The sequence below is a fragment of the Elephantulus edwardii genome, unplaced genomic scaffold (assembly GCF_000299155.1).
Source record: "Elephantulus edwardii isolate Elephantulus edwardi_28Jun2011 unplaced genomic scaffold, EleEdw1.0 scaffold00021, whole genome shotgun sequence".
NCBI classification, from domain to species: Eukaryota; Metazoa; Chordata; class Mammalia; order Macroscelidea; family Macroscelididae; genus Elephantulus; species Elephantulus edwardii.
This window is the reverse complement of record NW_006399771.1, coordinates 11,182,334-11,210,051: the sequence shown is the minus strand read 5'-3', so window position 1 is coordinate 11,210,051 and position 27,718 is coordinate 11,182,334. Positions and strand designations below refer to the sequence as shown.

The 27,718-nt window shown below is 37.5% G+C and overlaps 1 protein-coding gene across 1 annotated transcript in view; it reads right to left on the bottom strand.

Moving 5' to 3' along the window:
- The window catches only part of PPFIA2 (protein tyrosine phosphatase, receptor type, f polypeptide (PTPRF), interacting protein (liprin), alpha 2), a 778,898-nt gene extending 751,733 nt beyond the window's left edge, over positions 1–27,165 (bottom strand). The window contains exons 1-2 of the mRNA XM_006882537.1: positions 27,062–27,165; positions 21,825–22,075 (exon numbers count right to left, since the gene is read on the bottom strand). Coding sequence (XP_006882599.1) covers positions 21,825–22,073 — 249 coding nt within the window. The 5' untranslated portion in view covers positions 22,074–22,075; positions 27,062–27,165. The remainder of the gene's footprint in view (positions 1–21,824; positions 22,076–27,061) is intronic.
- Between the last annotated feature and the right edge of the window lie 553 nt (positions 27,166–27,718).

Genomic DNA, 27,718 nt, shown 5'->3' with positions numbered 1-27,718 from the left:
CAGACTGTGCTCATATGAAGCCTATACCTAAATCAGAAAGCTGTTGTGTGAACAAAATAAGGGAACATTGCATGGTTTAAAAATCAAGAAAGAAGTGTTTCAGGGATGTATTCCTTCTTTATTACTTTTCAATCTATATTCAGAACAGATCATTGAGAAGGCTGGACTTTATGAAGAAAAATGTAGCATCAGGATTGGAGAATGTCTCATCAACAACCTGCACTATGCAGATAGCATACTCTGAGATAACACTCCTCCAAAACTAGGAAAACTTAAAAGGCTTGTAGCAGAAGGTCAAGAGCTGCAGCCTTCAATTTGGATTGCATCTCAACATCATGGAACAAAGATGCTCACCATCAGGCCAATTGCCAGTATCATATAGATGGAGGAAAGTGTGAGGTTGTGAAGAATTTCATCTGGCTCAGCCCCACAATCAATGGTCTTGGCGCAAGCAGTTAGAAAATCAAAAGATGAGTTGCTTTGAGAAAGTCTGTTGTCAGGAACCTCTCCAGGGTGCTAAAGAGCAAGAATATGAGATTCGACACTAAAGTGCACATGAACCAGGTCATGGCCTTCAAATGTTTGGTACACACTGGGCCAATTGGCAGCACCATGTTTAATGGAGAAGAGATTTAGATTGTTAAAAATTTTAAATTTTCGGGTCCATAATCAACACTTTTCCAATCAGCGGTAAGGGAATCAAAAGAAACATTAGATTAGGAAAGTTGGCTGTGAGGGATCTTTCCAGAGTACTGAAGTGAAAAGCTATCATTCTAAAGTCTAAACTGTGTCTGACGCAGGACATAGTCTTCACAATTACTTGCTGTGCATCAGAGTTGGACATTGACTAAGGACAATGACAGAAGAATTCATGCTTTTGAGTTTTGGTGCATCCTCACACTTCCTGACACACAAGAGCCTATTGCAGCCATCACCATGTCAGACCACCTGGTTGAGGATCTTCCCCTCTCCTGCTGACCCTCCACCCTTCTTGTCCTTCTCAAAGGAGCATACCCAGTGTGAGGCAAAGCCTCATCATCTTTGCCTCCAAAGAACACTTTGCCTACACCCTCTCCAAGACATATCTGTTTGTTCTCTTGGCTGTACATGGGATGTTCAGTGCTCTTCTCCAACTCTACAGTTCAAAGGTGTCAATTCTTATTCTGTCATCCTTATTCACTGTCCAGCTCTCAGATGCATTACAGGTGATCAGGAAGACTATAGCCTTATTCAGTCACCTTAATCCTCAAACTGACATCATTACTCCTCAATAATTTGGAAAGGTTCTTACTTGTAGATTTTTCCAGTGCAATGTGTCTCCTTATTTCCGGATGCTGGTCTCAAAGGTGCCAATTGTGGATCCATGCAACAAGAAGCTGTAGACTTTTAAAAATCTCCTCTCTATCCATTATGACGCTATCAAAGTCCTGTGGCTGACACTGAGAAGAATGGGAATTCCAGAGCACTTAATTATGAGTATGCAGAAGCTATATCTGGACCATGAAGCAGTTGTGAGAACAGAGCAGGGAAACATTGCAAGGTTTAAATTTGAGAAGGGAGTATGTCAGGGTTGTGTTCTCTGTCCACACCTATTTAATCTGTATGCTGAGGAAATTATCTGAGAAGCTGGACTCTATGAAGAGGAATGTGGCAACAGGATTGGAGGGAGACCTTCAATAATCTGCATTATGCAAATGATGCAACCTTGATTGCTGAAAGTGAGGATTACTTGAAGCACTTATTGCAGAAAACCAAAGAATGGATTGCATCTCAACGTCAGGAAAACAAAGGTTCTTACCACTGGATGATGCACTAAGGAGTAACAATCTTGAAAGATACTATACAATATCAGAAAAGCTAGAGACTATTTTTGTTGAATGAACTAATTCCGTTTCATAAGGACAAATAATTTACAACACCAATATTGTAAAAATAGAAAAAGAATTAGTAAAATGAGTCTAAAAGTTAAATGAGTAAGCTGGTGCTGGGGGTAAGATTGAGAAAGGGGATATAATACATAACATTTGGTGGGTGGAGGGAGGGGGTGAAGGAATTAGGAAAGACCCAGTGGAAACTTAAAAAGGCAAGGGGATGGTGGGAATAGAACAATTGTCATTGATTTATAAAACACAACATATGGGAATGATCATATGAAACACAATGTGAATGAAGCAAAGATGACACACAATGTATATGAATTAAACAATGTATACAAATTTTGTATGGACCCAATATAAAATTTAAAAAAATAAACATTTAAAATTTTAAAAATTATTTATACAGAATGATAGCTTAGTGAGAGGGGAATGTTTAGTAGGATTTTGGCTTTGATTTCTTGTTTAAAATGGTTAAATATATATTTCAATACTATTGGTTATAATCAATCAAAGATGGGCACAGGGGTGATATAGGTGGAACTAAGAAGAAATATGTCTTAAAATAACAATAGGGAATGGAATCCAGATCTAGAGGACAAAAATTGGTTGACCTTTTCTAAGATCATGGAGAGTTCATTACATTATGGGATAAAAAACAATGAGTTTAAAAGTAATATCTTTTAGGGCATCATGATTATCATAAGAGTTCGGAATGAGGGTTGCAGAGTGGAGTATACTCGGGGTGGAGGTGGGGGGCGGGATTGTATACCAATGAAGAAATTCTTCTTTTGCTTTTCAAGGAGAAGAGCGAATTGGAGGTGGGGGGCGGTGGGGAGAAAAGTGCAACAATGAATGAATGGAAAACCAAAATCTCTGTAAATGTTTATTGAAATTAATTTAAAAACCCCAAACAATGACTTAGCAATAAATAAAAAATAATTTACAAATAAATAAGTCATTCATCACAGTGGATTGCAAGCAGTGCCTTCTTATTGTTGACATTAATTCCTAGGAATTGTAAACAACTATCATCAGAATATAAGATATAACATAGATATTAGGAACAGTAGACCATAAGCACAGAGTTTGACACAAAGAAGGACCTAAAATGTATTTAAATGAACAAGTAGCAAATATTAAATTATTATTTAAATAGTGCTGATTAAATTATTTAAATAAAGTTGCATGTCCTTTAAAAAAATATAAATTTAGTAAAGTATGTTCTTTACTAAATTTAAATTATTTTAAAGATTTGGATTGAAGCTCGATATCAAGAAAACATTCTCACCACTGGGCCAATTGGCAGCATGACTATGAATGGTGAAGTGATTGAGATAGTTAACAGTTTTTGTTTACTTGGATCCACAGTCAACCCTCTTTGTAACAGCAGCCAGGAAATCAGGAGATTAATTGCATTGAGAAAGTCAGCTGTGAGGGACCTCTCAAGAGTACTGAAGTGCAACAACGTCAAGCTGGAGACTAAGGTGCACCTGATCCAGGCTATAGTCTTTGCAATTATATGCTATGCATCAGAGAGTTGGACAGTGAATAGGGATGATAGAAAGAGAATTGATTCCTTTGAGCTGTGGTGCTGGAGAAGAGTGTTGAATATACCATGGACTGCTAGGAGAACAAACAGGTTCTTCTGGAGAGGGTGAAGCCAGAATGCTCCTTGGAGTCAAGGATTCTGAAGCTTCATCTGACATACTTTTGGCATGTTCCTAGGAGGCACTGGTCCTTGGAGAGGGACATCATGTTTGGCAGAGTGGAGGGGCGGTGAAGGAGAGGAAGACCTTTGATGAGATGGATCGATTCTGTGAGTAGAGAGATGGGAATAAATGTGTTTGAGATGTCTAGGTTGGCACAGGATAGAAGAGCTCCTGTACATAGGGTCACTATGAGTAGCAAATGACTTAATGGCACATAACAACAACAACAATATAACTGATTTGGAGCTTTAGTGTTGTGTGTAGTGATAAGAAACTGTGCTGCAATCTCAAATGCACAAGGTTTGACCCCAATAGCTGCTCTGTGGGAGAAAAATAGACAGTCTTCTCCTATGAAATTTGCTTCCTCTGAGAAACAGCTGGAGGGTCAGCTATATGGCCAGTTCTTAGACATGAGCAAAAAACAATAACAACATAGAATTGATTTAGGGACATCTAGTAGACTTTCATTCATAGTGTCACTATAAGTCATCTACGACTCGATGGCAACAACATCAACAGTAGACTAGCAGATATGAATTTGTACTGTCAGCCCAAGCTGGCTGGTTAAAACGCAAAAGCTGCTCGTATAGGATTTATAGCCTCTACAAGTCTTCTGGTGGATCAGGTAAGAGTTGTCTCTAACTTGACAGCATTGAGTTTGAATTTTTTCTATACAACTGATGTAAGAGAACTAGAATTCCCTCTTCTATGTGGAATAAAGAGAAACCTAATGAGCTCAATTGTTTTCTATGATTAGTTTAGCCTGCAGTTTAGCAAAATTGAGACTAGAATCCAAGTACTGTAATTTCCAGTGAAATACTTTTATGCAACTCATACTCCCTTGTGTATAAAAAGGGCTTAATAGGCTATAAAGTATGCCCAGTACATAAAAGAGCAACTTTACAGTACCATTAATCTGAGGATTCAGAATCCCTAAATAATTATATTTAGTATTACTATTCTACTAACTATAATAAACATTTCACATTGCATTAATAATACATTTTCCCCCTTTAGAATCTAGGAGCAATTAGGAAGAAGAATTCTTTCCATTGTCATTCATGCCTCTTTAAGTTTCTCAGAAAATTTTAGTGAGTATTTGAATCTAGATTAATATAATGAGACACATGAAATGATTCAGGGATTAAAGTACACCATGAATTAAAGAACACTGTGAATGCAATTCTGGTGAATATTACTTACCAACTGTGTAGTATTGAACAAGTAATTTAATTTCTCTGTGTCTCTATTTTATTATCTGTAATAATACACAATTATACCTACCTTATAGGAAAACAGTTGATAATTAATCAATAATGAGAATAATAATAATATCTACCTCACAGGAACACTTTAAGGATTTATTAAGGAAAATACATCTAATTATCTAATGAAGAAGCTTGACATAGAAACCAACATTATTTTAATTCATCTTATACATCAGTGAATTAAATGAGCTCCTAATAAAATTATAGGCAGTTGTCTTATACCTTCAGCTTGTGTTTTGAAAATAAACTATTTGTCCTTTGTTTCAACATTAAAGCATTTAGTCCAGAACAAGGTCTTTTCAGTCACTTGCTATGTATCTAAAAGTTGGACAATTAGTAAGTATGACAGAGAAATTAGAGAAGAGTACTGAATATTCCATAGAGTGTAAAAGAAGCAAATAAATAAGTCTTGGAGAAGGTAAAGACAGAGTGATCCATAGAGACAAGGATGACAAAGCTACATCTCATACTTTGGAAATGCAGTTAGGAGGGGTTCTTCCTTGGAAAGAGACATCATGCTTGGGAAAGTGGAGAGTCAGCAAAAGACAGGAAGACCTTCAGTGAGAAAGACTGACATAGAGACAGCAAAAGTGGGATCAAGTATGTCAAAGATGATGGGCCGGCCCAGGATAGGACAGGGTTCAGATCTGTTGTGCATATGGTCACTATGAGTAGTACTTGACTAGAGGGCACCTAACAAAATCAGTGATTTCATAGTCAGATACAACAAAGTAGGAATGTCTATCTGTATTTCATTGACTATGGAAAGGCATTTGACTCTGTGGATCATAACGAACTGTGGCTGACTGAGAAGAATGGGAATCCCAGAACACTTGATTGTGCTTACCTAAAACCTATACTTGGACCAGGAGGCAGTCTTCAGAACAGAGAAGGAAGCGCTGCATGGTTAAAATTAGGAGGAATGTACACCAGGGATGTGACCTAACTCCATACCTTTTCAATCTATATACAGACCAGATTATCTGGGAGGCTGCGCTCTATGATAAGTGTGGCATTAGGATTGGAGGAAGACTCATCAACAATCTGAGTTATGCAGATGACACAATCCTGCTTGATGAAACTGAAGAGGACCTAAAGCACTTGCTGCAGAAGGTCACGGACTTTAGCCTTCAATATGAATTGAATCTCAATATCAAGAAAACAAAGATTCTCACCACTGGGTCGATTGACAGCATCATGATAGATGGTGAGGTGATTGAGATTTAGTTTGGTTGACTCCACCATCAACACTCTTGGTACCAGCTGCCAGGAAATCCAAAGATGAATTGCATTGGGAAAGTCTGCTGTAAGAGACCTCTACAAAGTACTGAAGAGCAATGACATCAGTCTGGAGACTAAGGTGTGCCTGATACAAACCATGGTCTCTGCAATCACTTGCTATGCATCAGAGCACTGGACAATGACTTGGAATGGTAGAAGGAGAATTGATGCCTTTGACTATATCATGGACTGCTAAGAAAATGAATAGGTTCATCCTGGAGAAGGTGAAGCCATGCTGTTTCTTGGAGGCAAGGATTCTGAAGCTACTTTGTCCTACTTTGGACATGCTGCAAAAAGGGACCATTCCTTGGACAGGGACATATTGCTTATTAGGGTGGAAGGACAGAGCAAGAGAGGAAAACCTTCAATGAGAAGGATTGATTCATTGACTGGGGAAATGGGAGTATGTGTGTCAAAGACAGTGAGATTGTCACAGGCTTGAGCAGGATTTAGGGTTGTTGTACATGGAGTCACTATGAGTCACAGGTGACTTGATGGCACATAACAACAGAAACAACTACTACTACTACTACGTAGTAGTAGTAGCTAAACCTCTAAACTCCTTATCTTAAAGCTTACTTCCTGACACTAAATTTTTGCCAGTTTTGTGTTTTCAAGCCTGCCATATAGGAAGGGAGCAAGGTGATATTTATTCTGAATCTCTCCATTAAGGAACAACTTCGGAATCCTCCTGAATCCAAAACTAAGAAGAGGATACTGGGGAAATAACAGCGGTATGTGGCCACCTTGCTATTTATTCATGTCCAGGGCTTTCTGAGACACAGTTGAAGAATTGCTTACCCTTCCTTACACGGGAGGTATTTTTGGTGAACTTTTCAAAGAATTCCTCTGACACTTCTCCTTCAGTATACTAAACTTGAACTTACAGTCTCTTCTCTGCAACCACTCTTCTAATGTATCATTCATAACTCATCCCTTTGGAACCTGGGCTTTTGATAGTCAACCCTCTTTATAAATTTACAATGGGGAGGAGGGAAGGATAAAGACAGAAATAAAACAATGTAAACACTAAGCACGTTCCATTTTGAGGACCTCACCTTCAAAAGTCACTATTTCCCTTGGCATTGGAAGATTTCCAGGTTGCCTTCAACATGACTATTTTGAACCTGCCACAGAAGCAGAGCTGTTTCCTGCTGCTGGCTGTAGAATTCAGACTCTGTGCTCTATAACTTCTCACAAACAAACAAACAAATCCTAGAAGTCTTTTCTCTGAAGCTCCTTTCATTTATTTGAGCTGAACAAAACTCAACCCATCCATAATACAAGGACTGGTAGATCATATACCGCAGACCAATAGTTCTCCTAAACCCTTCTCCCTCTCTTTTGCCTTTTCCACATCACATATGACAAAATTTTCACATGTAGGTTCCGGGATTGTTGGACTAACAAGTTAGAACATATCTTAGCATCTGTAGCAGATAAAGTCTTGACCTTCATTTTTGTAAACTCATGTCAGAGAAACATTTAAAAAACCTCAAATTCATTGCTATCAACTAGGAAGTGACTCATAGCTGATCCTCCAGCAGGTTGTCAGGGGATGTAATTCAATTCTATGGTCAATTAAAACTGCCAGCCACCAGAGTTCTCTCTAAGAATCACTATTTCTTCATCCCATTTTATTACATGGATCCAAAAACTAAAGCATTGCATGATATAATGGAAGGGGTCAGAGATGTCAGATATCACGGCATTTTAGTATATGGGTTATGCAGTCTTTTGCAGATCAGCAACTCCTTCATGAATTCTCTTCCTAGCACACTTGGCATGTTACATGTGTGTGCATTTTACTTACATGGGAGCTTTGTATGCAAAAATACTGTATTATTAATATTTTCATTTTTATTATTTAACATTTAAAGAGAAGCTTGAATGAAGGAATACCTACAAAAATAAATAGAAGGAAAAGTCAGACTCAGAGCTCTTCTGTTTTATTTGTTTTTGTTGTTTTTTTTTTTTTTTTTGGAAAAGGGTGTAATCACAGTGTCAAATTTTACAGTGAATTTTAACAAAACAACCCTACTACACTTTTCAAGTTATCATTTTGAAGATAGATTTCGAGGGAAAGCCAGACCTCGATTAATCAAGGAATGAATAGGAGATGGGAAAAAAATATTGAGACAATGAGAACATACTAATCTGGAAATGAGTGTACAAGGAAAAAAGAATAGATTTCTGGCTAAGGCGATATACAGGAACTTTTCTGTTGTTACCATGCTTGTTATTTTAACAGGAAAAAAATATTAGAATGTTATAACTAATTCAACTGAGTATGAATGTTGTTTGTAGGTGCTGATGGGTGTACATAGAAAATATGATTCAATGACAACACACATGGGTGTATTTTTAAAAGAATAATAATCAAAGCCTCCTTCTTAGGGTTATTTTAAAAGAAATAAAGAAGTGCAGGCTATTCACTTTGTCAGGAGAAGAAAAATAGAAAAATAATACGATTTCAAAAGGAGGCTGCAAATTAATGCAACATCTTCCTTTTCGATAGGGAAAAAATATTTGGTGGGATGGAAAAGGTATGTTTAAATGAAAAATTAGGTACTCAGCTACATCTTATAGTCTTTAAGTAAACTAAGAGATTGTATTTGAAGTAACTAAGGGATATGTACACTTCCCACTGAGGAAGTGGACTGTCTGAAAAACATATAGGAGAGGGGATCCATAATTAACACCCTTTGTACCAGCAGTCAGGAAGTAAGGAGAAGCAGTGCGCTGGGAAAATCTGCAGTTAGGCACCTTTCTAAATTATTAAGGAGTAAAGATGTCAGTTTGAGGACTAAGTCTGGTTCATACCATAGTCTTTCCAATCACTTGCTATGCATCTGAGAACTGGACATCGAATAAGGATGACAGAAGTAGAATTGATGCTTTGAAGCAGTAGTGTTGGAGAAGAGCGCTGAATATCCCATGGACTACCAAAAGAATAAACAAGTATGTCTTGGAGAGGATGCAGCCAGAACACTCTTTGGAGACAAGAATGATGAGACGTAGTATCACATACTTTGTTCATATTGCTAGAAGGGGCTATTCCTTAGAGAATACATGATGCTGGGAAGGGTGGAGGGTCAGTGAAGAAGAGAAAGATATATGGTGACTGTTCTAAAGGGCTCTAGTGTGTCAGGAAATGTGAAGATGGCACAGGACAGGACAGGGTTCAGATACGTTGGTCATAGGGTCATCATGAGTCATATTAGACTCAACAGCAGCTAACAACTGGCAATGATATATATGTGTATTTATAGATGGATGTAGATAGAAAAGTATCAAAGGACTACCAAACTTGATAAAGATTTAGAGTAAAGGTTTTTAGTGTTCTCAATGTATAATACTCTTCATAATTACACAATAAAATTGTGCAGTTATGGTTGGCTAAGGATTATGAGGATAATATTGATAGTTATAAGAGTAACAATAGCTACACTTAACATTTATTGAGCGTGTACTATTTATGAGTCATTGCATTCATCATTTAACATGTTTCAATTCATTTACTCTTCATAATGACCCTATGAGGCAGGTTCTAGGGTTATTTGGATTTTTCATACATGGTTAAGATAATTTAAATACTTTGACCAAGGTTACTTAGCTAGAAGAAGCAAGCCAAGTAGTGTCAGCCTCCACAGAAATTGTTCTTCCAAGCAGAAGCACTAGCCCTCTGTAGGTTTTACTTAAATATTTTTTCATTTTAAACTCTCAGAAAATAAACATATTTCTCCTCTTCACAAGCAGTCTCCCTTAACTTAATTTTCAGCAGGGTGCACACCTGCACATTCTAAAATAAGCAAAATGTCATTTTACCATTTTGCAGTGCTGTTTCTGAAGCATATACATATACCCCTGTGACTGATGCCTTTTCACTGTTCCTGGGGGAGATATTACTCTCTTTTTCCAATTAAAAACAAAAGTATCAGATAAGTGAATGAAATACTTTACCAGTCAATGGTCTTTCAGTCAGGAGGCAGCAAAGCCTAAATTTACAAACAGATCTGCTGACTCTAGTTCAAAGCCTACTCATTCCCTTCATTACCAAAACCTGTACTTTCTTCCTATTCAATACTCTTTACCTTCACATTCTTTCCTCTATTCTGATGGTTCCTATTTCTATTTCAAATCACATATGTCACCTGAACTGTAACATTATCACAAATAAGCTTTGCCTAAGATAATAACAATGACCAAGATGACTCTTTTAGGTTGTATTTGTGTTTGATTAATTGCACTGACCACCCCAGTTCTTCACTCTTTCTGTATCTAAACTCTGTCATACAACTTTGTATTGCCTCACATTAAGGGCAGTAATATACTTAATGTTTCAGGAATCATTCAAGAGATGTGAGCAAAGACTCTAATAGAAACTGAAGAACGAAACACTTGTTTCTGTTTTGCCCTTATTCCATCTGCCATGAACATGAGAACCTGCTAGGTCTAACCTTTTGCCAGAATAAACACATGCACAGGCTGTGTTTATGGTTGTTTCAATCAAGGTCATTATAAATTATGCAACATCCAGCCAATCTATAACTGAACCAACCTTGACCAGTTGTAAAGTAAGATAGTCTATTCGAGTCCAGATCAGTTCATATTTTTGTACACAGCTGAAGTTTTGTGTTGTTTATTGGACAACATTATGCTGGAAACAGATCACTGATGTCTGTTTATTATCTAATCTATTCTAAACTGCTGCCTCTGAAAAGCTGCTCAAAGGTCAGCTATATGTCAGACCCAACTCAACAGCACACAGCAACAATAAATTCTAAAGCAAAATGACAGAATAATATTCTTTAATGATCATTCTGTTACCTGTATATTCCATTCAATAGTCCAGATTATCCTGTGCACAGATTCCAGTCCATAGTTCCCCCCAAGCATATGAATATGGCATGTTGTTGTTGTTATGTGCCGTCGAGTCGTTTGCGACTCATAGCAACCATATGTACAACAGCCCTAAACCCTGTTCTATCCTGTGCCAATCTTATTGCCTCTAACACACCCATCCCGATTACCCCAGTCACTGAATCAATCCACCTCACACTTCTCCATTAAACTATATAAAACCTCATTCCTACTTTACAATTCCATTGAGCAAATTTCTTAGGTATTCTTCTTGTTTAATTCAAGATAATTTTTCATTAAAAAATAAAGAATGAGAGATGTGAAGTTGCTCTAATATCACAGTGTCTGCCAGCTTCTCAGTATGAGAAAAAGACTAGTCTCCTCCCATAAATATTTGTTATCAGATTATGTTAGGTGCCTCTAGTCAGCTATGACTCACAGCAACCCTGGGAACAGCAGAGTTGACTCATAACAACTCCTTGAACAGCAGATCAAAACCTCACCCTCACTTATGCCATCATTATGATCTCTACCATACTCAAGTTCCAGTCACTGTGTCAATTCATCTCATTAAGGATCTTTCTGTCCCTCGCTGACCTTTTACTATTTACAGCCTGATTCTGCCTCAGAAGATACAGTGGTAGTGGTTATGAGTCAAAATCATGGAGGAAGTACGTTTTGGGGTTTGGATTTCTAGTTCATATCATTTTTCCGTGCAAATTGTAGACCTTAAATTTACTATGCAAAGCAGAGCATAGGCTAATTATTTCATTTGTCTCCAACGGGTCCCATCTACATGACTCCACTATCTCAAATAGAATAAACTCCATCTTTTCCAAGGTTTTCCCCCCTAAAACCATCTCTCTAGGATCAATTTCTACATCAAATCATATATAGTTAATCTCACACCAATTTTAAAGCTCAAATATATTCAAACTCCAACATAGTGCTTTTGAATCAGTTTTGACTCATAGAGACTTTCCAACAGCCCTCAATAGGAGGAGACAACCCATCTCAAAGGTGCATTCAAACTTCTGGATACATGTGACCTTTAAGTTAGCAGCCCAACTTGCTATGGCTTACACCACCAGAACTCCTGGAGTACTTTGAATATTACTACAATTGCCTAGCACATACAGTATCTGGGGCAATGGGGGTTGGTGTGTCAGAATTAGTGAGACTGGCTCAGGACAGAAAAGGGTCCAGAGCTGCCGCACAAATGGGTCATTATAGGCCACAGGCTACTCAACAGCACATAACAACAACAATAAAATACTATATTGGTTGTCTTTTTATTTAAGCCTCCTGTGCAGAGTCAACAAGACCTTGGGGAGTGCCTTTGTTTTGTTTTGTTATTATGCAATTTGAATTTATTTGACATAAAACTGTTGAGCATTTTCATCTTCTTTTTTAATTTTAATGAATATTTACAGAGATTTTGGATTTCCATTCATTCACTGTTGCATTTTTCTCCCCTCCCAGCCCTCCCCCCATCCATTTCACTTTTCTCTTTGAAAAGTAAACAAAAAATTATTTCACTGATATACAATCCAACCCCCCATCACTCCACTCCACTATGCAACCTTCATTCTGGACTCTTGTCATAACCATAATACCCAAACATATGCTGCTTTTAAACTGTTCTCTCCCTCATCTGTTTCAATGCAGTATACATAATTTATCCAATTTTTCTCAGTCTCATCCCAACCCTAATGTCAGTCCCGTTCTACAACAGTGGTACTATGCAGTATTTGTCCTTTTGTTACTGAGATATTTCACTCAGCAAAGGGCCTTTGTTTTTAAAGTCAGTTGTTATTACATTTTGGAGAAACAATCTTCTAAGTGGTGTAGTGCTCTTTGGTCAATATACTGTACTGATGGAACCTGGGATTGCTGTGATGAACACTATGTCATTAGGATGTCAAATGCCATAATGATTAGCCATGGTGGTCAGTGTTTGGTGGAGCTCCCAGTTTAAGAAAGGTTTGGAAGCATGAGTGGCATCCACTTACTAAACAACTTGCCTCTGGAAACTCTATGAACTTTGAGAAATGATGATAGTTACAGAAAGGCTTCAGGTCCTTTGTTCATCAGGTCACTATGAGTCATACTTAACTTGATGACAATCAACAACAACATATTAACCTAGGGCTATTGATCTATTTTTTCTAAGCAACTTTATTCCTTCTGGCTCTTTGAAAGCAAAATAATGTTCCTATGTTTCCTTATATTCCCATTAAAAAAAAGATTACTAATATATAAAATCATTTAGTAATGCACATCAAACTTTTAATATGTGACGCATAAGAAGTTGGAAAAATTTTCAATTTTTACATGTAAAGACCTTTGACAATGGAAGGATCACTCCCCTTACTTCTCTCTTAAATATTCTTTATAATCTTGGCAGAAATCAAAGAATACCAGAAGAATGTCTATCTGTGCTTCATTGACTAGGCAGAGGCTTTTGAGTGTGTGGATCACAACAAGCTGTGGCTGACTCTGAGAGGAATGGGAATCCCAGAACATTTGATTGTACAAATGCGAAACCCATACTTGGACCAAGAGGCAGTCATCAGAACAGAGCAAGGAGACACTACATGGTACAAAATTAAGAATGAGGTCCATTAGGGATGTATTCTGTCTCCATACCTTTTCAATCTGTATGCAGAACAGTCATCTGAAACTCTGCACTGTACATGGAGGAATGTGGCATCAGGATTGGTGGAAGAGTCATCAACAACCTGCATTATGCAGATGACAACACTGCTTGCTGAAACTGAGGAGGACTTGAAGCACTTGCTGCAGAAAGTCAAGGACTGCAGCCTCCTATATGGATTGAAGATCAACATCAAGAGAACGAAGATTCTCACCACTGGCCAATTGGCAGCATCAGTATGGATGGTGAAGAGATTGAGATAGTTAACTGTTTCAGTTTACTTGGCTCCACAGTCAACACTTTTGGAAACAGCAGCCAGGAAATCAAGAGATAAATTGCATTGGGAAAGTCAGCTGTGAGGGACCTCTCAAGAGTACTGAAGAGCAACAACGTCAGGCTGGAGACCAAGGTGCGCCTGATCTGAGCTATAGTCTTTGCAATTACGTGCTATGCATCAGAGAGTTGGACAGTGAATGGGGATGATATAAATAGAATTGATGCTTTTGAGCTGTGGTGCTAGAGAAGAGTGTTGAATATGCCATGGACTGCTAGAACAAACAGGTTTGTCCTGGAGAGGGTGAAGCTGGAATGCACCTTGGAGTCAGGATTCTGAAGCTTCGTCTGATATACTTTGGGCATTTTGCAAGGAGGGACTGGTCCTTGGAGAGGGACATCATGTTTGGCAGAGTGGAGTGGCGGGAAGGAGAGGAAGACCTTCGATAAGATGGATTGATTCTGTGACTGGAGTGGTGGGAATGAGTACTTTTGAGATGGCTAGGTTGGCACAAGATAGAACAGCGTTTAGGGCTCTTGTACATAGGGTCACTATGAGTCACAAGAGACTCGATGGCACATAACAACAACAATAACAACAATCATCTTTAAAATTAACAGGCATTTGACTTATTTTTTAAGACTTTATTTGACCATGTTATTTACTGGAGGGCCAGCTATGGGTCGGTTGTAACTCTAAAGCACACAACAACAAAAATAATGTTTGACCAAAATCATATTAATTTAAAAAATATTTATTATTTGTTAAGTGCCATCGAGTCATGATTATACATTAATATATACAATACATACATATATACATAAAATGTAATATAATATTTAATATAATGATATGATATGGTATGATATGATATACTATACTATACTATACTATAATATAATAATATAAATCACACACACATAGAGAGCTCACATAGTGGAAAGAAGCTGTGCTGCAATCCTGCAGGCATGCAGTTGGAGGCTATCAGCTGTTCTGCAGACTATCTCCTCTCATGCCTCTGAAAGCTCACATCTGGAAGGTGAGTTATGGCTGGTTTTGACTTGAGGGTACACAACAACAACATGTATACATAGGAATCAGCCACAAAAGGAGCAGGTGCAATGTGAGTGCAGCTGAATCTGACTTCTACCCACTTCATAAAGGGGAACTTTCTCCATCAATGTTATACATATTATTGTTGCTGTATACCACAGAGTCAGAAATGATCAATAGCTGACACTCCAGCAGGTTTTCAGAAGCAGTTTAATTGCATGGGAGATTTTCCAATCTTCTCCCCTGGAGAAGCAGGTGGATTCAAATCCTGTGCCATTGGGATTACACTACAGTTTCTCACCACCTAGGCACCCAGAGCTAGTACCATACAAATGACCTAGATGGTCAGACAAGACACGCCACATGTTCCTGCACCTATTTCTAGCAATCGATAGGTCCAAGGTTCATTGTAACTTTACTCAGAGACTTTACTCACTGTTAATGGGGATTATTATAAAAACAGGACGGGGTGTGGGAAGGGAAAGAATATCACACAATGCAAATCCAGGTTTAATCTCAAACCAGATTAACAGCAAGACACAATTCCTCACTTAGTGAAAGTCCAGGTTCAGGTGAGCAGCCCAAACGCAAAAAGTTTTTTATTTCCTCAATCATGCAGCAAACTTTATCTTAGAGCGGTTACAAGCCAGCTTCTTTTCAATCATTTAGCAAGCAAAACCTTTAACCTCCATCTCTGGTTACACCTTTCCATGATCTCTTCTCAGCAGTACCACAGAGTCTTCCCAATCTTTCCACCACCATTGTCATCCCTCACAGTGTGGAATGTGCCCTGTTTATATTGGCCCCACAGCTACTGATGATTTGCAACACCATGTGTCTTGTGGTTAAGGTAGCTGGAGATTATGCTCCCAACAGAGGCTAGCACGATGTCTAGAAAAGCCAATTTTCGAAGATCCTGACATCCTTGAGCCTATCTTTTTTGCATTCTGGATGAAACAAAGCATTTCTATACATAATACATCATAACTTACTTTTTAATGTGTTGTTAAGCAGCTTTGAATTAGAAACAATTTACAGCTGACCTTTCAGGGGGTTTTCAGAGTCTATAAATCACACAGGACATTGCCCATCTTTCTGCAGCTTGTGGAATTGAACCATGTGTCTTTGGGTTGAGAGCACAACTCCTGACCACTAGGCCACCATATTACTTAATATTCCTTTATATTGATTTTTTAATCCTCACAAACTACCCTATTGATCACTTTTGTAGCACAGAAATCTAAAGTCCAGACTCAATTCAGTAAGATAAGTCAAAACATAAACCAGATATTCCTATTTCCAGTTTACAGCACTTTCTAACTTAAAATACACATATTTAATTTAGGTTTTATGTCAAATTATTTCACTGAGGGTGTGCTGATCTGCTGGTACAAAAGATTTTACTCTTATCCTCAACAGAACAGCCACATAAACAGATAATTTATAATATGGATAATGATAAAAATAAAAAGGAAATGCTCTGGAGTTTAGGAAAAACTTCCTGGAAGACATAACATTTTAAGTAGGATGAGAAGTTAGTCATGCAAAGCATTGGGGGTAGGGGGAATGATAGAAAGATGGATATATATGAAGGAAAAAAGATTGGAATATTCTAGTATTTACTATAACTACAAACAGGATAGGATTATCTTTGCATACAGTGTTACTAGTTGAGGCAAAGAAAAATTTTAGGGATGAGTGCTGAAGAAATGGAAGAGAAAGTGAGATCTGATAATTATTGAGGTGACAAAAACAGTATGGCACAATGGTAACTGAATTAAGAAATGAGGGTGAAAATGTCATTTATGAGAATTTCCAGTGCTCAGGGTGATTAATTAGGGAAAAACTCTGAGTGGGATTGGGACATGAATGATGACTGAATTTTGAGCATTCTGAGTCTGAAGTTAAGATGGATATGCATTCAACACAAAACAAACCCACTGTCATTGAGTCGATTCCAACTCAGCAACTCCCTGGGGCAGAGTGGAGTTGCCTAATAGGTTTCCCACAGCCACAGTTTTGAGACATGCAGATCGTAGACGTTCCTTCCTCAGAGTAGCAGTGAATATTAATTGTTAATCTTTCTCTTAGTAGTCAAGCACTTTAACGACCACACCACCAGGGCTACTTCTATGTGCATTAGCTAAGTAGATAACAAAATGGAAACCTTAGGTCCATCAACCTGGATATGTGAAATGATATGAAATTATGAACACTGTTAAAACACAGATATACCTAAACACATAATTAAAGACCAGGGAGCTCTAGTAGCTCAGTAGCCAAAAGTTATGTTGTCAATCCAAAGGTCCACAGTTTAAATCCACTAGCTGCTTAACAGGAGAAAGATAGACAACCTCCCCTCAAGTGATTTACCACCTCTGAAAACACTAGGGGTGTGTGTGTGTGTGGGGTCACTTATGAGTTGGTCTGACTCGAGAGTACATAACAATTGAAGACTAAATACTGTGGTTAGAAAATAATCAGCATAGTTAGCTAAGAAAGCAAACCTACTGCTATCTAGTTGACTCTGACTCACCACAACCCTCCATCAGATGTCTAAGGTTGTAAATCTTAGCAAGAGGATTCTGGTCATCTTCTTCCCTTGGGCAATTAGTACATTCAAGCCCCTGACCTTTCAGTAGATACGGAACATGGAACACACTAGTCTCTCAACTCTCTGAAATGCTGCTGGTAGGTACAACGTGCCAGAGAAACGTGGCCTGTGAGTAGGCAATTCACCTCCTTATGGACTATACTATCAGAGCCCCCTACTAGTCACTGTCATTGTTGTTATGTGCTGTCGAGTTGATGAAATGAGTCTTCCTCTCCTGTGCTGGCCCTCTACTCTTCCAAGCATGATGTCCTTCACTAAGGACTGGTCCATTCTGGCAACATATGAAAAATAAGTGACATGGAGTTTCACAGTCTTTGACTCCAAGTAGTAATCTGATTTCACTCTCCTGTGAACAGACTTGTTTATTCTCTATGGAATGTCCAATAAATATATCCTGTACCACAACAGCAGGCATTGATTCTTCTTTGCCCTTATTAGTCACTATCCAACTCTCGGATGCATAGAAAATGATTGAGAAAATCATAGCTTGGCCCCAGTGCATCCTGGTTTCTAGAGTGACATCCTTGCTCCTTAGCACTCTGGAGAAGTCTCTGACAGCTGACTTTCCTAAAGCAACTCACCTTTTATTTCCTGACTACTAGTGCCAAGAATGTTGATTGTGCATCTGAATAAGATGAAATTGCCAACAACCTCATTATTTTCTCCATTTAACCTGAACCTGCCAACTAGCCCCATGATGAGAATCTTGGTTTTCTTGATGTTGCAATGCAATCCATGTTGAAAGCTGCAGTCCTTGACCTTCTGCAGTAAACACTTTGAGCCATCCCCAGTTTCGATGATCAAGTTTGCTTAACAGGCTAGCCACTAAAGCTCCTTAATAAACCTATTTGAGGCTATTAAAATCATCCCTGCATTTGTTCATAAAGGCCAAACCCAAGCACCAGTATATAAAAGTGTTCTATATTCTGCCTCTTAGCCATCTTACATCTGGTTTCTGATATAAATCTTAACAAGAATAGTGTGCCCATCTTTCTCCCTAAAAATAATTGGAGAATTCAAACTTTGATCTGAGGTTAGCAATATAACCTGCAATGCACTACTTTATCAGATTGCCTTAAAGGAGTAACTTGCCAAGTATCAATGCCTAAAAGTATGATATGTTGTTGTTGATATGTACTGTGGAGTTGTAATCCACCAATAGCTGGCTGTATAGTGGATTTTCAGAGGCAGCAAACCACATGGTAAATGATTGCCTGTCTTTCTCCTTCAGAGCAGCTTGTGGGTTCTAAAAGTCTTCCTTTGGATTGGGAGTACAGCTCCTTACCACTGGGTCACCAGGGTTCCTTAAAAATATTATATAGACAATAGAAAACATCATATGTCAAAAAGTTTGCCCTTGGTTTCAAGCTATATTCTGTTAAAACAATTTTTTTTATTTTACTGTCATAATTTTTTAATTCCATATGCTTTATTTCCACCTCAAAAACTCGGGTTTGTTGCAGTCACTCCCTCTTTGCAGGTATGTATCAAATGCGATTAAATTAATGCAAGTACAATGCCAGTTAATTAAAAATAATCAGATGGGTTCAAATGCACCAAATAAAAAAGAAAGACTATCTCCCTATTACTTGCAGAAGACATATAGCTTTAATGGTACAAATGGTTGTTGCTGTTACGTATTGTGGAGTCAGAACTGACCCACAGCTGATGCTCCAGCGGTTTTCAGAGGCAGCAAATCACATGGGAGGAGCGTGCTCATCTCTGTCCTGCAGAGCAGGTGATGGATTTAAACACATACCTTTATTTGGCAGTCATTCTTTCCCACTGAGCTACCATAGCTCCCTAATGATACAGATGAGACTATTAAATTCTTTATGTTAAAAATGAGCAGGATAATTACTGTCTTTAATGAGCTGTCGATCACTAGGGATACTCAAATATTTATTAGAAAAAGTGTAAATAAACATTAAAAGAGATGCATCAAAATATTTATAGAACCAAGAGAAAATTCATTCATCTAACTGCACAGGCTCAAAATTACAACCCAAGAATTCCAAAACCCATACACTCTGAAAACTGGTATTTTATTTGCAAGGATGTAGAAAAATTAACTGGTAGCAAAACCACATCTGAGCTAGCATGAAACTATCTCTAGTCTTTATTTTTTCTCTTTCCAGGCAATAGGAATATTTGAGAATTATCATCAGGAAGGAATGTATTTCATTATGGGATAATTTCCAGAATTCTTCTGGAGGAATGATTTACAATATTCAGTAATATATACAGAAAATAATGAATTTTTAAACATAACTGACCTCCCAGATATATGAATAAGAGATTGTGCACCAGTGAATTGAAAATCAAAACAACATTTTAGAGGACATTATGCTATTAATTTCTAGTATTCAACAGTTGTCAATGTTTTACTTTTAAGGATAAATCTATGACATGTAGTTGCATATGGAACTCTTTTCTAATTTTTACCTTTCCCCTTCAAATTATCTTATCCTAAATAAGATAATATGTTTCAAACATTCCTACATAATCATCAACCTTTTGTTTGAATTAAGGAAAGTATTCATGAAATATTTTACAGGGTAAAGGTTCAAACTGATATTGTCAGACTTGGATAAAATATAAAATGAATGTGAAAGGCATACTTTCATTGTTCTATACTTAGAAGTAAAAAATCAGTTTGCAAAAAGAGCTAGACTTTGATTCTTAGACCCTCAGGTAGGGGAAAATGAGAACACCGTGTAGCAATTAAACTCAATTAGAAACTTCAGTTGCCTACTGACTTAGTGCACAAAGTATCTGATTTAATCATAGGCTTCTTTATGGGGCTACAATACTCAGAAAAAAAATAATTCAATGCTTACATGTGAAGTAAGGTTATTGCTTCTGAAGACCCACTTTAATAACAGTGTTCATCAACTCTCATGAGAGAGTGATAGATTTAGAAGTTGTTTTGTGGAAAAATAACTTTAGAGACTATAATGTCCAGCTTGAAAACTATCAATTTTGAAGTTATTACAGTTATCTTCTAATCCTTTTAAAGAAATCAACAGATTCTTTGTAAGTAAGCAGTGCAGATGAGTTATTAGAAATAGTATTTTATTGGTAAAACAGACAAATTGACTAAAACGGAAAGGGACTGGATCAGCAGTTATCCGCACAGGATTGCAAAATTACCTACTGAAAATATGGCAGAGCGTTCTAGATAATTATTTTCTGTTGTAGCTTTGGTGGTTGTGTACAATTTTGAGTGCAAAGAGATTCATAGCTGACCCTTTAGGAGGTTTTTAGATACAGTAAATATTCTTCTGCAAAGGAGCAGCTGGTGGATTCATGCCTTCAGGTTGACAGTTCAACTCCTTACCAGTAAGCTACCAAGGGAGTCAGAAACCTTTCAATATCATACTATGACTTAATAACAAAGCTTAGTTTAATATGCTATCAAGTTGCATGGTATATTTTTAGACAATTATGAAAAGATATTTGTTTAAAACATAGCTATAGAGAGAAGACAACTCTTCAACATTCTCTATATTTGTCTTAATGTCAAACTTGCATTTAAAAGAAAACCATTCATTTAGGTGATGATATGGGTTTTTTTTTTCTCATACTAAAACACAATTATACCAGTTTTAAGTAAGTAAATGAACTTTTACCCTTAGCATAATTATTTTTTATAAAATTTCTGAAAGTTCCAACAAGGTTCTAAGATTAAGTCTGATGCAATTTCCAAAATTTTAATAATAAAAATAAATTGGAAAATATTTATATGAGGGGAAAGTAACACCAAGTCTTTTAAAGAATTTTTAGGTATTTTTAAAAGCAAATAATGAGTAAATCATTTCACAGTAGACTCCCATACTTGTAGTATTTCCAAAGGCAGACAACACACAATTGAGAAATGGAAACTAAGTTATCTCCAAATATCGTAATTATTTTTCAGATGTAAAGAAAGAAAACTACTTGTCGTCCCATTCCAGTGATTAAAATTGACCAACAATTGATTTCGTACCCACATCAAACACACAGGAAAAGACCAGATCGCAACTTCTGTTTCACTCCCTCCATCCCCAAAGTATCACAACAATTTTCTGTGAAACAAAGTTTCCTGTGAAATAATTAGCTGTCCTTATTTTTTGTAAAACAAGTATATCTTATCTTTTAAAACAGTTCACAAGAATACAGATAAATTAAAACATATTTAAGATTTATCACACTCAAGTATAATGGAAAACTGATTTCAGGAAGCATACCTGTGGTAAGGTTGAATTGAGCTGCCTCTGGAGTGAATCTCTGTCATAGATGACATCCTGAAGTCTTTGCTGGGCTAGGGAGAGGCTTTCCTGGGTCTCCCGAAGGGTGTCTAGAAGACGATCCCTTTCATCTAGCATATTCACCATCAGCTGCTCAAAATGGGAGTCTGAGTCTGAGCCACTGCTTTGGGACCCCCTTTGGCTCATTGGGGTGTCCTCGTTAATCGTGGGCATCACTTCACACATCATTGCTTAAAAAAAGAAGAGGGAAATCTTAGGAGAAAGTAATTTCCAAAAATGTCTCTTAGCGCTCAGTTCACTAAACTCTTTGAAGCTCATCAGTTACCCTTTCTGTTTTCCCCCACCTGTTAACCCACTCCTAGATGTTTTGACCTCCAGTATACAGTATATCTCTTCCTCATGGCAATGAATTTATCTTCTAACTACAAAATACGCTTGACTTCACCACATAAGAGTTTTCCGTTGTTTATCTCCTCTAATTTAATTTATAATTACATCATTAATTTATTATCTATCATTCCCTGCAAGTTTACAGTTCCTTAAAAATTATATCACTTTTTTTACCCCTATTTGTTATTATATTGTTAATAGCAAGTGCAATGTCTGGAACTTAGAGGTAGTAAGTATATAATTTTAAAAATTACTTTAATAATTACAAGAGCCAATGATTCATCTTTATTTAGAAAATCCACAAGTGATTTATTTTCTATAATAATCAATTTTTACTTCCTTTTTTGTTTCACACAAATTAGTTTCAATCTTCTTGACATTAGAATTCCTCCCTTTTTAACTTTATTATGCTCTCTTCATGATTCCACAGATGTATAGGGAGTTCTGGTGCCCTAGTGGCAAGAAGCTGTCCTGCAATAATGAAGGTACACAGAGTCTCATGCAACTAACTGCCTCTGAAAACTCACTAGAGCACGAGCTATGGGCCAGTTCCAACTTGACAAAACACAAAATAACAACAATAACATATACAGAATAGGTGGAGTAATAGTGACTGAATTAGACTTTTTTTTTATAAAACCGACACTAAGGTACATAAATTTATTTAGTTTATTTTGTTCATCAGGTCACTATGTGTTGTGCTGGACTGAACAGTAATTAAAAACAACAAATTACAAAAAATTCCTGTGTTACCTACATTGTGTGTGTCCCATCTAAATAATACAAACTAACCTTCTATGAGGTGGATTGATTCAGTGACTGGGATAATAGGGATGGGAGTGTCAGAGACAGTGTGATTGGCACAGGACAGAGCAGAGTTTAGGGCTGTTGTACATATAGGGTCGCTATGAGTCGCAAGCGACTCGACGGCACATAACAACAACAACAACTTTCTTTCAAATATTTCAAAAAACAGATGCCACAAATTGTTATAGCTAATGTAGCAACTTGACATCTCAGTTGTAAGCTGTAAACTTCCAACTATTCAGAATTTCTTAAATCATTAATTTAAAATAGACAAAACATGCAATATTGGCGTACAATATGCCATTTTAAAGATCATAAATTATCTAATTTTATTTTTTAAATAATTTTTAAATGTTTAAAAAGAAAAAAGTCAAACCCATCTCAATTTCCATTGATGTACTGAGACTAAGAGTTATTAGAATACTTGGCTTTGAAGAAACATAGTTCGAGGCCACCAGCCACTCCATCAGAGAAGAATGAGCTATCTCTTCCTGTGCAATTTACTGCCTATGAAAACCCACTGGAGAGTAAGCTATGAGTTGGTTCTGATTTGATGGTACACAACAACAACAATGTGGAGAAAGACTAGTTTGCATGTTTATCCAAGAACGTTCTTTGTAATTGACGGTCCTGTCCTGGGGAAAAATATTTCTCATGACACTTTTGACAAAAGGTCAAGATTTAACAGCTCGGGATTTGTCAATATGCAGTTAGGGACCTCCCCAAGCTATTCAGGTGTAATGATGTCAGTTTGAGGACTAAGGTACATCTGATTCAGTCTATGGTCTTTGCAATCACTTGCTATGCATCTGAAAGCTGGACGATGAATAAAAATGACAGAAGAATTAATGTCTGTGGTGTTGGAGAAGAGCACTAAACAACCCATGGGGTGCCAAAAGAGCAAACACACATGTCTTGGAAAGGGTGCAGCCAGAGTGCTCTTTGGAGCAAGGATGATGAGGCTTTGCCTCATAAACTTTTTGGCCTGTTGCTGAGGAGGGGGTATTCCTAGGAGAGGGACATGATGCTCAGAAAGGTAGAGAGTCAGAGAAGGAGAAGAAGACCTTTGACCAGGTAGATTGACACAGTAACTGCCCTAATGGGCTCTAATATGTCAGGAATATGAGAATGGCACAGGAAAGAACAGAGTTCAGATCTGTTGTTTATAAGGTCACTAAGGGTCATATTAAACTCAATGGCACCTACCAATAAAACAACAACAGCTCAAGAGTTAATTATTCTATGCGATTTTTCACATAAACTTAGTAATTGAGTGGAAAAATTAAAGTATCGGGGATGATTTTATCAAGGTCCACTGTTAACTTGGAAAAAGTTTTCTCAAAGACAAAATGAAAGTATTTTGTGACTTATAAGCTTGGTTAATAAAAAGAATGGAAAGGGATGAATTTTATCACAAACACAATGAGCTAACTGAAAGCAGGAACTTGGGTTAATTTCTCATTCACTCTAAAATAAATAGCAAGTGTAAACGTGTAAAACACATTTAAAGAAACTTACACAACATATGCATAATATCACACACACACACATACAATTTCTACTATTATTATTCATCATCTGATCAATTTTCCTTATTTAGATTTTCACTCAAGACCTAAAGCAGAGAGAAACAGACTCTAACTGCTACAAATATTCTTTACATTAAATTAAAACCAACTGGAAATTTTAAAAGTTCCAACATATTTGAATATTTAAAATATTTCTTTCACAAGTCACGGGTGGAATCCATATATTGACAACTGCATTACACTGGATTAACAGGAGCCAATGTGTTTCTTTTTCTCACTAAAGACCATGACTCCATAATAGGAAGAGAAATGGGAGCACTTGGTGCCAATAAACCACAAAAGTTTGTGATTTAAAGTGACTCTTAACAGTCCTAAATCTTCATTTTAAAGCATTTACCCTTAAAGGAAAGTTACTAGCTTTTCTCCCCTAAATTACTTACAATAACTTTAAATTCAAGGAAAAGCATAACTGTAATGAATACCTGAATGTGTCATCTAAATTCTAACATGTGTCATCACCCTAAGGCATTAGACATTCACATACTTTGGGCACTTCATCTTTGATTTGGTCATCTGGAACATGCTATGATGAACAGCTGTATAGATTTTTTAAAAACTGAATAAATACATATTCAGAACAAACTTATTTGAGCGCTTGATCAGTCTTTCTTGAAGCATGTGAACCAAGGCAAGTCACATGACTTCTCAGAACTTCAATTTTCTCTTACATAGAGAGAGTAATGAATTTAGATCTTTTTCTTTTCTTTAACAAATTCATTGTAAGCATACTAAGAACACACAGTGAAAATATGAAGTACACTTATATAGTCTAGTATTTATATCTATTACAAAGCTACCAACATTCATCTTGGCAGAATGTATATTCATCCTTTATGACTCATTCTGCTTCCATAACTTAATGTTTAATATTATTAGGTACTTCTAAACTCACCAAATTTGATTACACTAAAATTAAACAATGTGATGAGAGTTACTTAGAAAATACTCCCACAAACAGTAAGCCCAAATGATTAAGCAAAAGTATTCCAGACACAATTAGAAAGAAAAAAAAAAAAAAACAAAAACCTCAATCTACAAAAAAATTATACTTTCCTTAATAAGGTTAGTTTTCATAGTCTATCCAATATAAATTTCCAAATTATCTACATAATCCTTAAGAAGTAGTATCAGTTAATGATCTTGTAAGTACACATTTTGGGAATTAAAAACTTTTAAAATATGCACTCAACGTAAGAGTTAAACAGTCCCTTGGATGATAGATATATGAGGCTTTTTGTCTGGCTCAGAAAATGCTGTTCACTTAAAGTCTAAGTGTATTTCACTCAAATAAACCAGTTTTAACTTTTACACTCCTTTTCAATATTAACAAATGCATTGCATGATTTAATTCTTTAGAAACTAGTAGAATAGTAATAGTTTGCTTTGACACTTGCCCTTTCATCACCCCTCCCCAAAGTCAATCAGACGTATAATGCTAATCATCATCTCTGGACAAATTCATTAAATTACCCAATGGTTGAAGACCCAGTTCTAGACCGTGTTATTTTGTTTCGAAAGAATGAAATTAGTGAATTTTGTTGGCTTAATTAGCTGAGTGCTTAAATTCAGCTTGAAGAATTTATATCAGGCAAACCAACTCCCTTATTCTTAGCACATAACCTTGACTGTCTTCTAAATCCCTCAGATTTCAAAATAAAAGTTTTGATGCCCACCGGAGTCATTACCCAATGGCTCTCATGATTCAGTGTGTTCCTTAGCAATATGTGCCTTTACAAGCAGCACCTATTCACATATAACAGAGCCAAAAGGCTTTTCCTTTTTTTTTTTTTTTTTGGTCTGTCATTGAATCATTTTAATTAAAGAGATCACTAGGGTTTAGACACTACTGGAGGCAAAGATGCAATCATTCTCTATAGTTAGTTTCTCTTACAAAGATGCAGTCTTAAGAACCACCTAAGCGCCACCTTAGTTAAACCTCTGGGAGTAATTCAGCAAGAGAAATCCTAGCCATTGTGTGATTTCATTGCATGAATATTCTTCTTTGAAATCCCTGCCCTCTGTCCTCAGAAACATTATTAGCAGCTCTAATGGAAGCATTTTGCACTTTCTTTAACCCATTGCATCTACCTATGGCCAAAGCCTCCTCTCACCCCACACTGCTGGACAGCGATCTCTCAGCCACACCCCCACCACCAACCTGAAGAAGTTGACTTCATAATTTCCATACTAAAATTCCTCAACCTGCCCAACAACGGGAGAGTCAAATGGAAAGGAGGCAGAGAAAGCGGAGAAGGGATGGGGGTGGTGGAAACCCAAGGGTACCTTACAGTAATTGCCAAAGAGAAATTTGCATCTCATCTTCCCTGGGGGCGGGGTGGGGCCAGGAGGAGGTGGTTTTTAAAAAAAAATTCCATAAGAAAATAACAATAAGGAAGATGAGAACCCCTCAAAGTTCAATAGTTTCTGTACCTAATGCCTGTAATTTCGGGTCCTGCTGCTTCTACAGATCAATGACAGCTGCAGTCTCCGGCTGGCTGAGAGGGGCAGCTCACGCCCGGCGCTGGACCATTGCCCTAGTAAGGAGAGCAGAAAGGTGGCTGAGAGACGCGCGCGGCCCTGCGCCCTCCCGGAACGTGCCCCGGCTCGGTGGCGCGGCAGCCACTCGGCATCTTCCAGCGGCTCCGTCAGCAGCCAAGAGGAGAAGAGCCCATCGGAAAAATGGCATATTACAAATTTTGCTTTGGGAAGCAGAGCTTGGTTCAGACCATTCTCAAACCGAGGAGAGGGGGAGGCGGCTCTTAAAGCAGCAGCGGCCCCTTTGCCCGAACCGCCTCTGCTACTTGCATGCTGCTGGAGACCCCAGGGCGCAGAACCCGGACGCGGGACTCGGGATCACTTTCTGCAACTTAACCGAGCGTTCGGGCCACCCTATGTGAGCGAATAGCATGAGGATTATGAGGAAGGGGAAGTTCTCCACCCAGTCCTCCACACCCCAAGACCCTCTGGAGTTGATGGCTAAACGCCAGGAGCTGGAAAGCTAAAAGGAAGCGATTCCCCAGAGATATGGGAATCAGGACACTTCCCCTTGTTGCTCCCCTCCACCCCCAAGCTATTTGCTCTAGAATG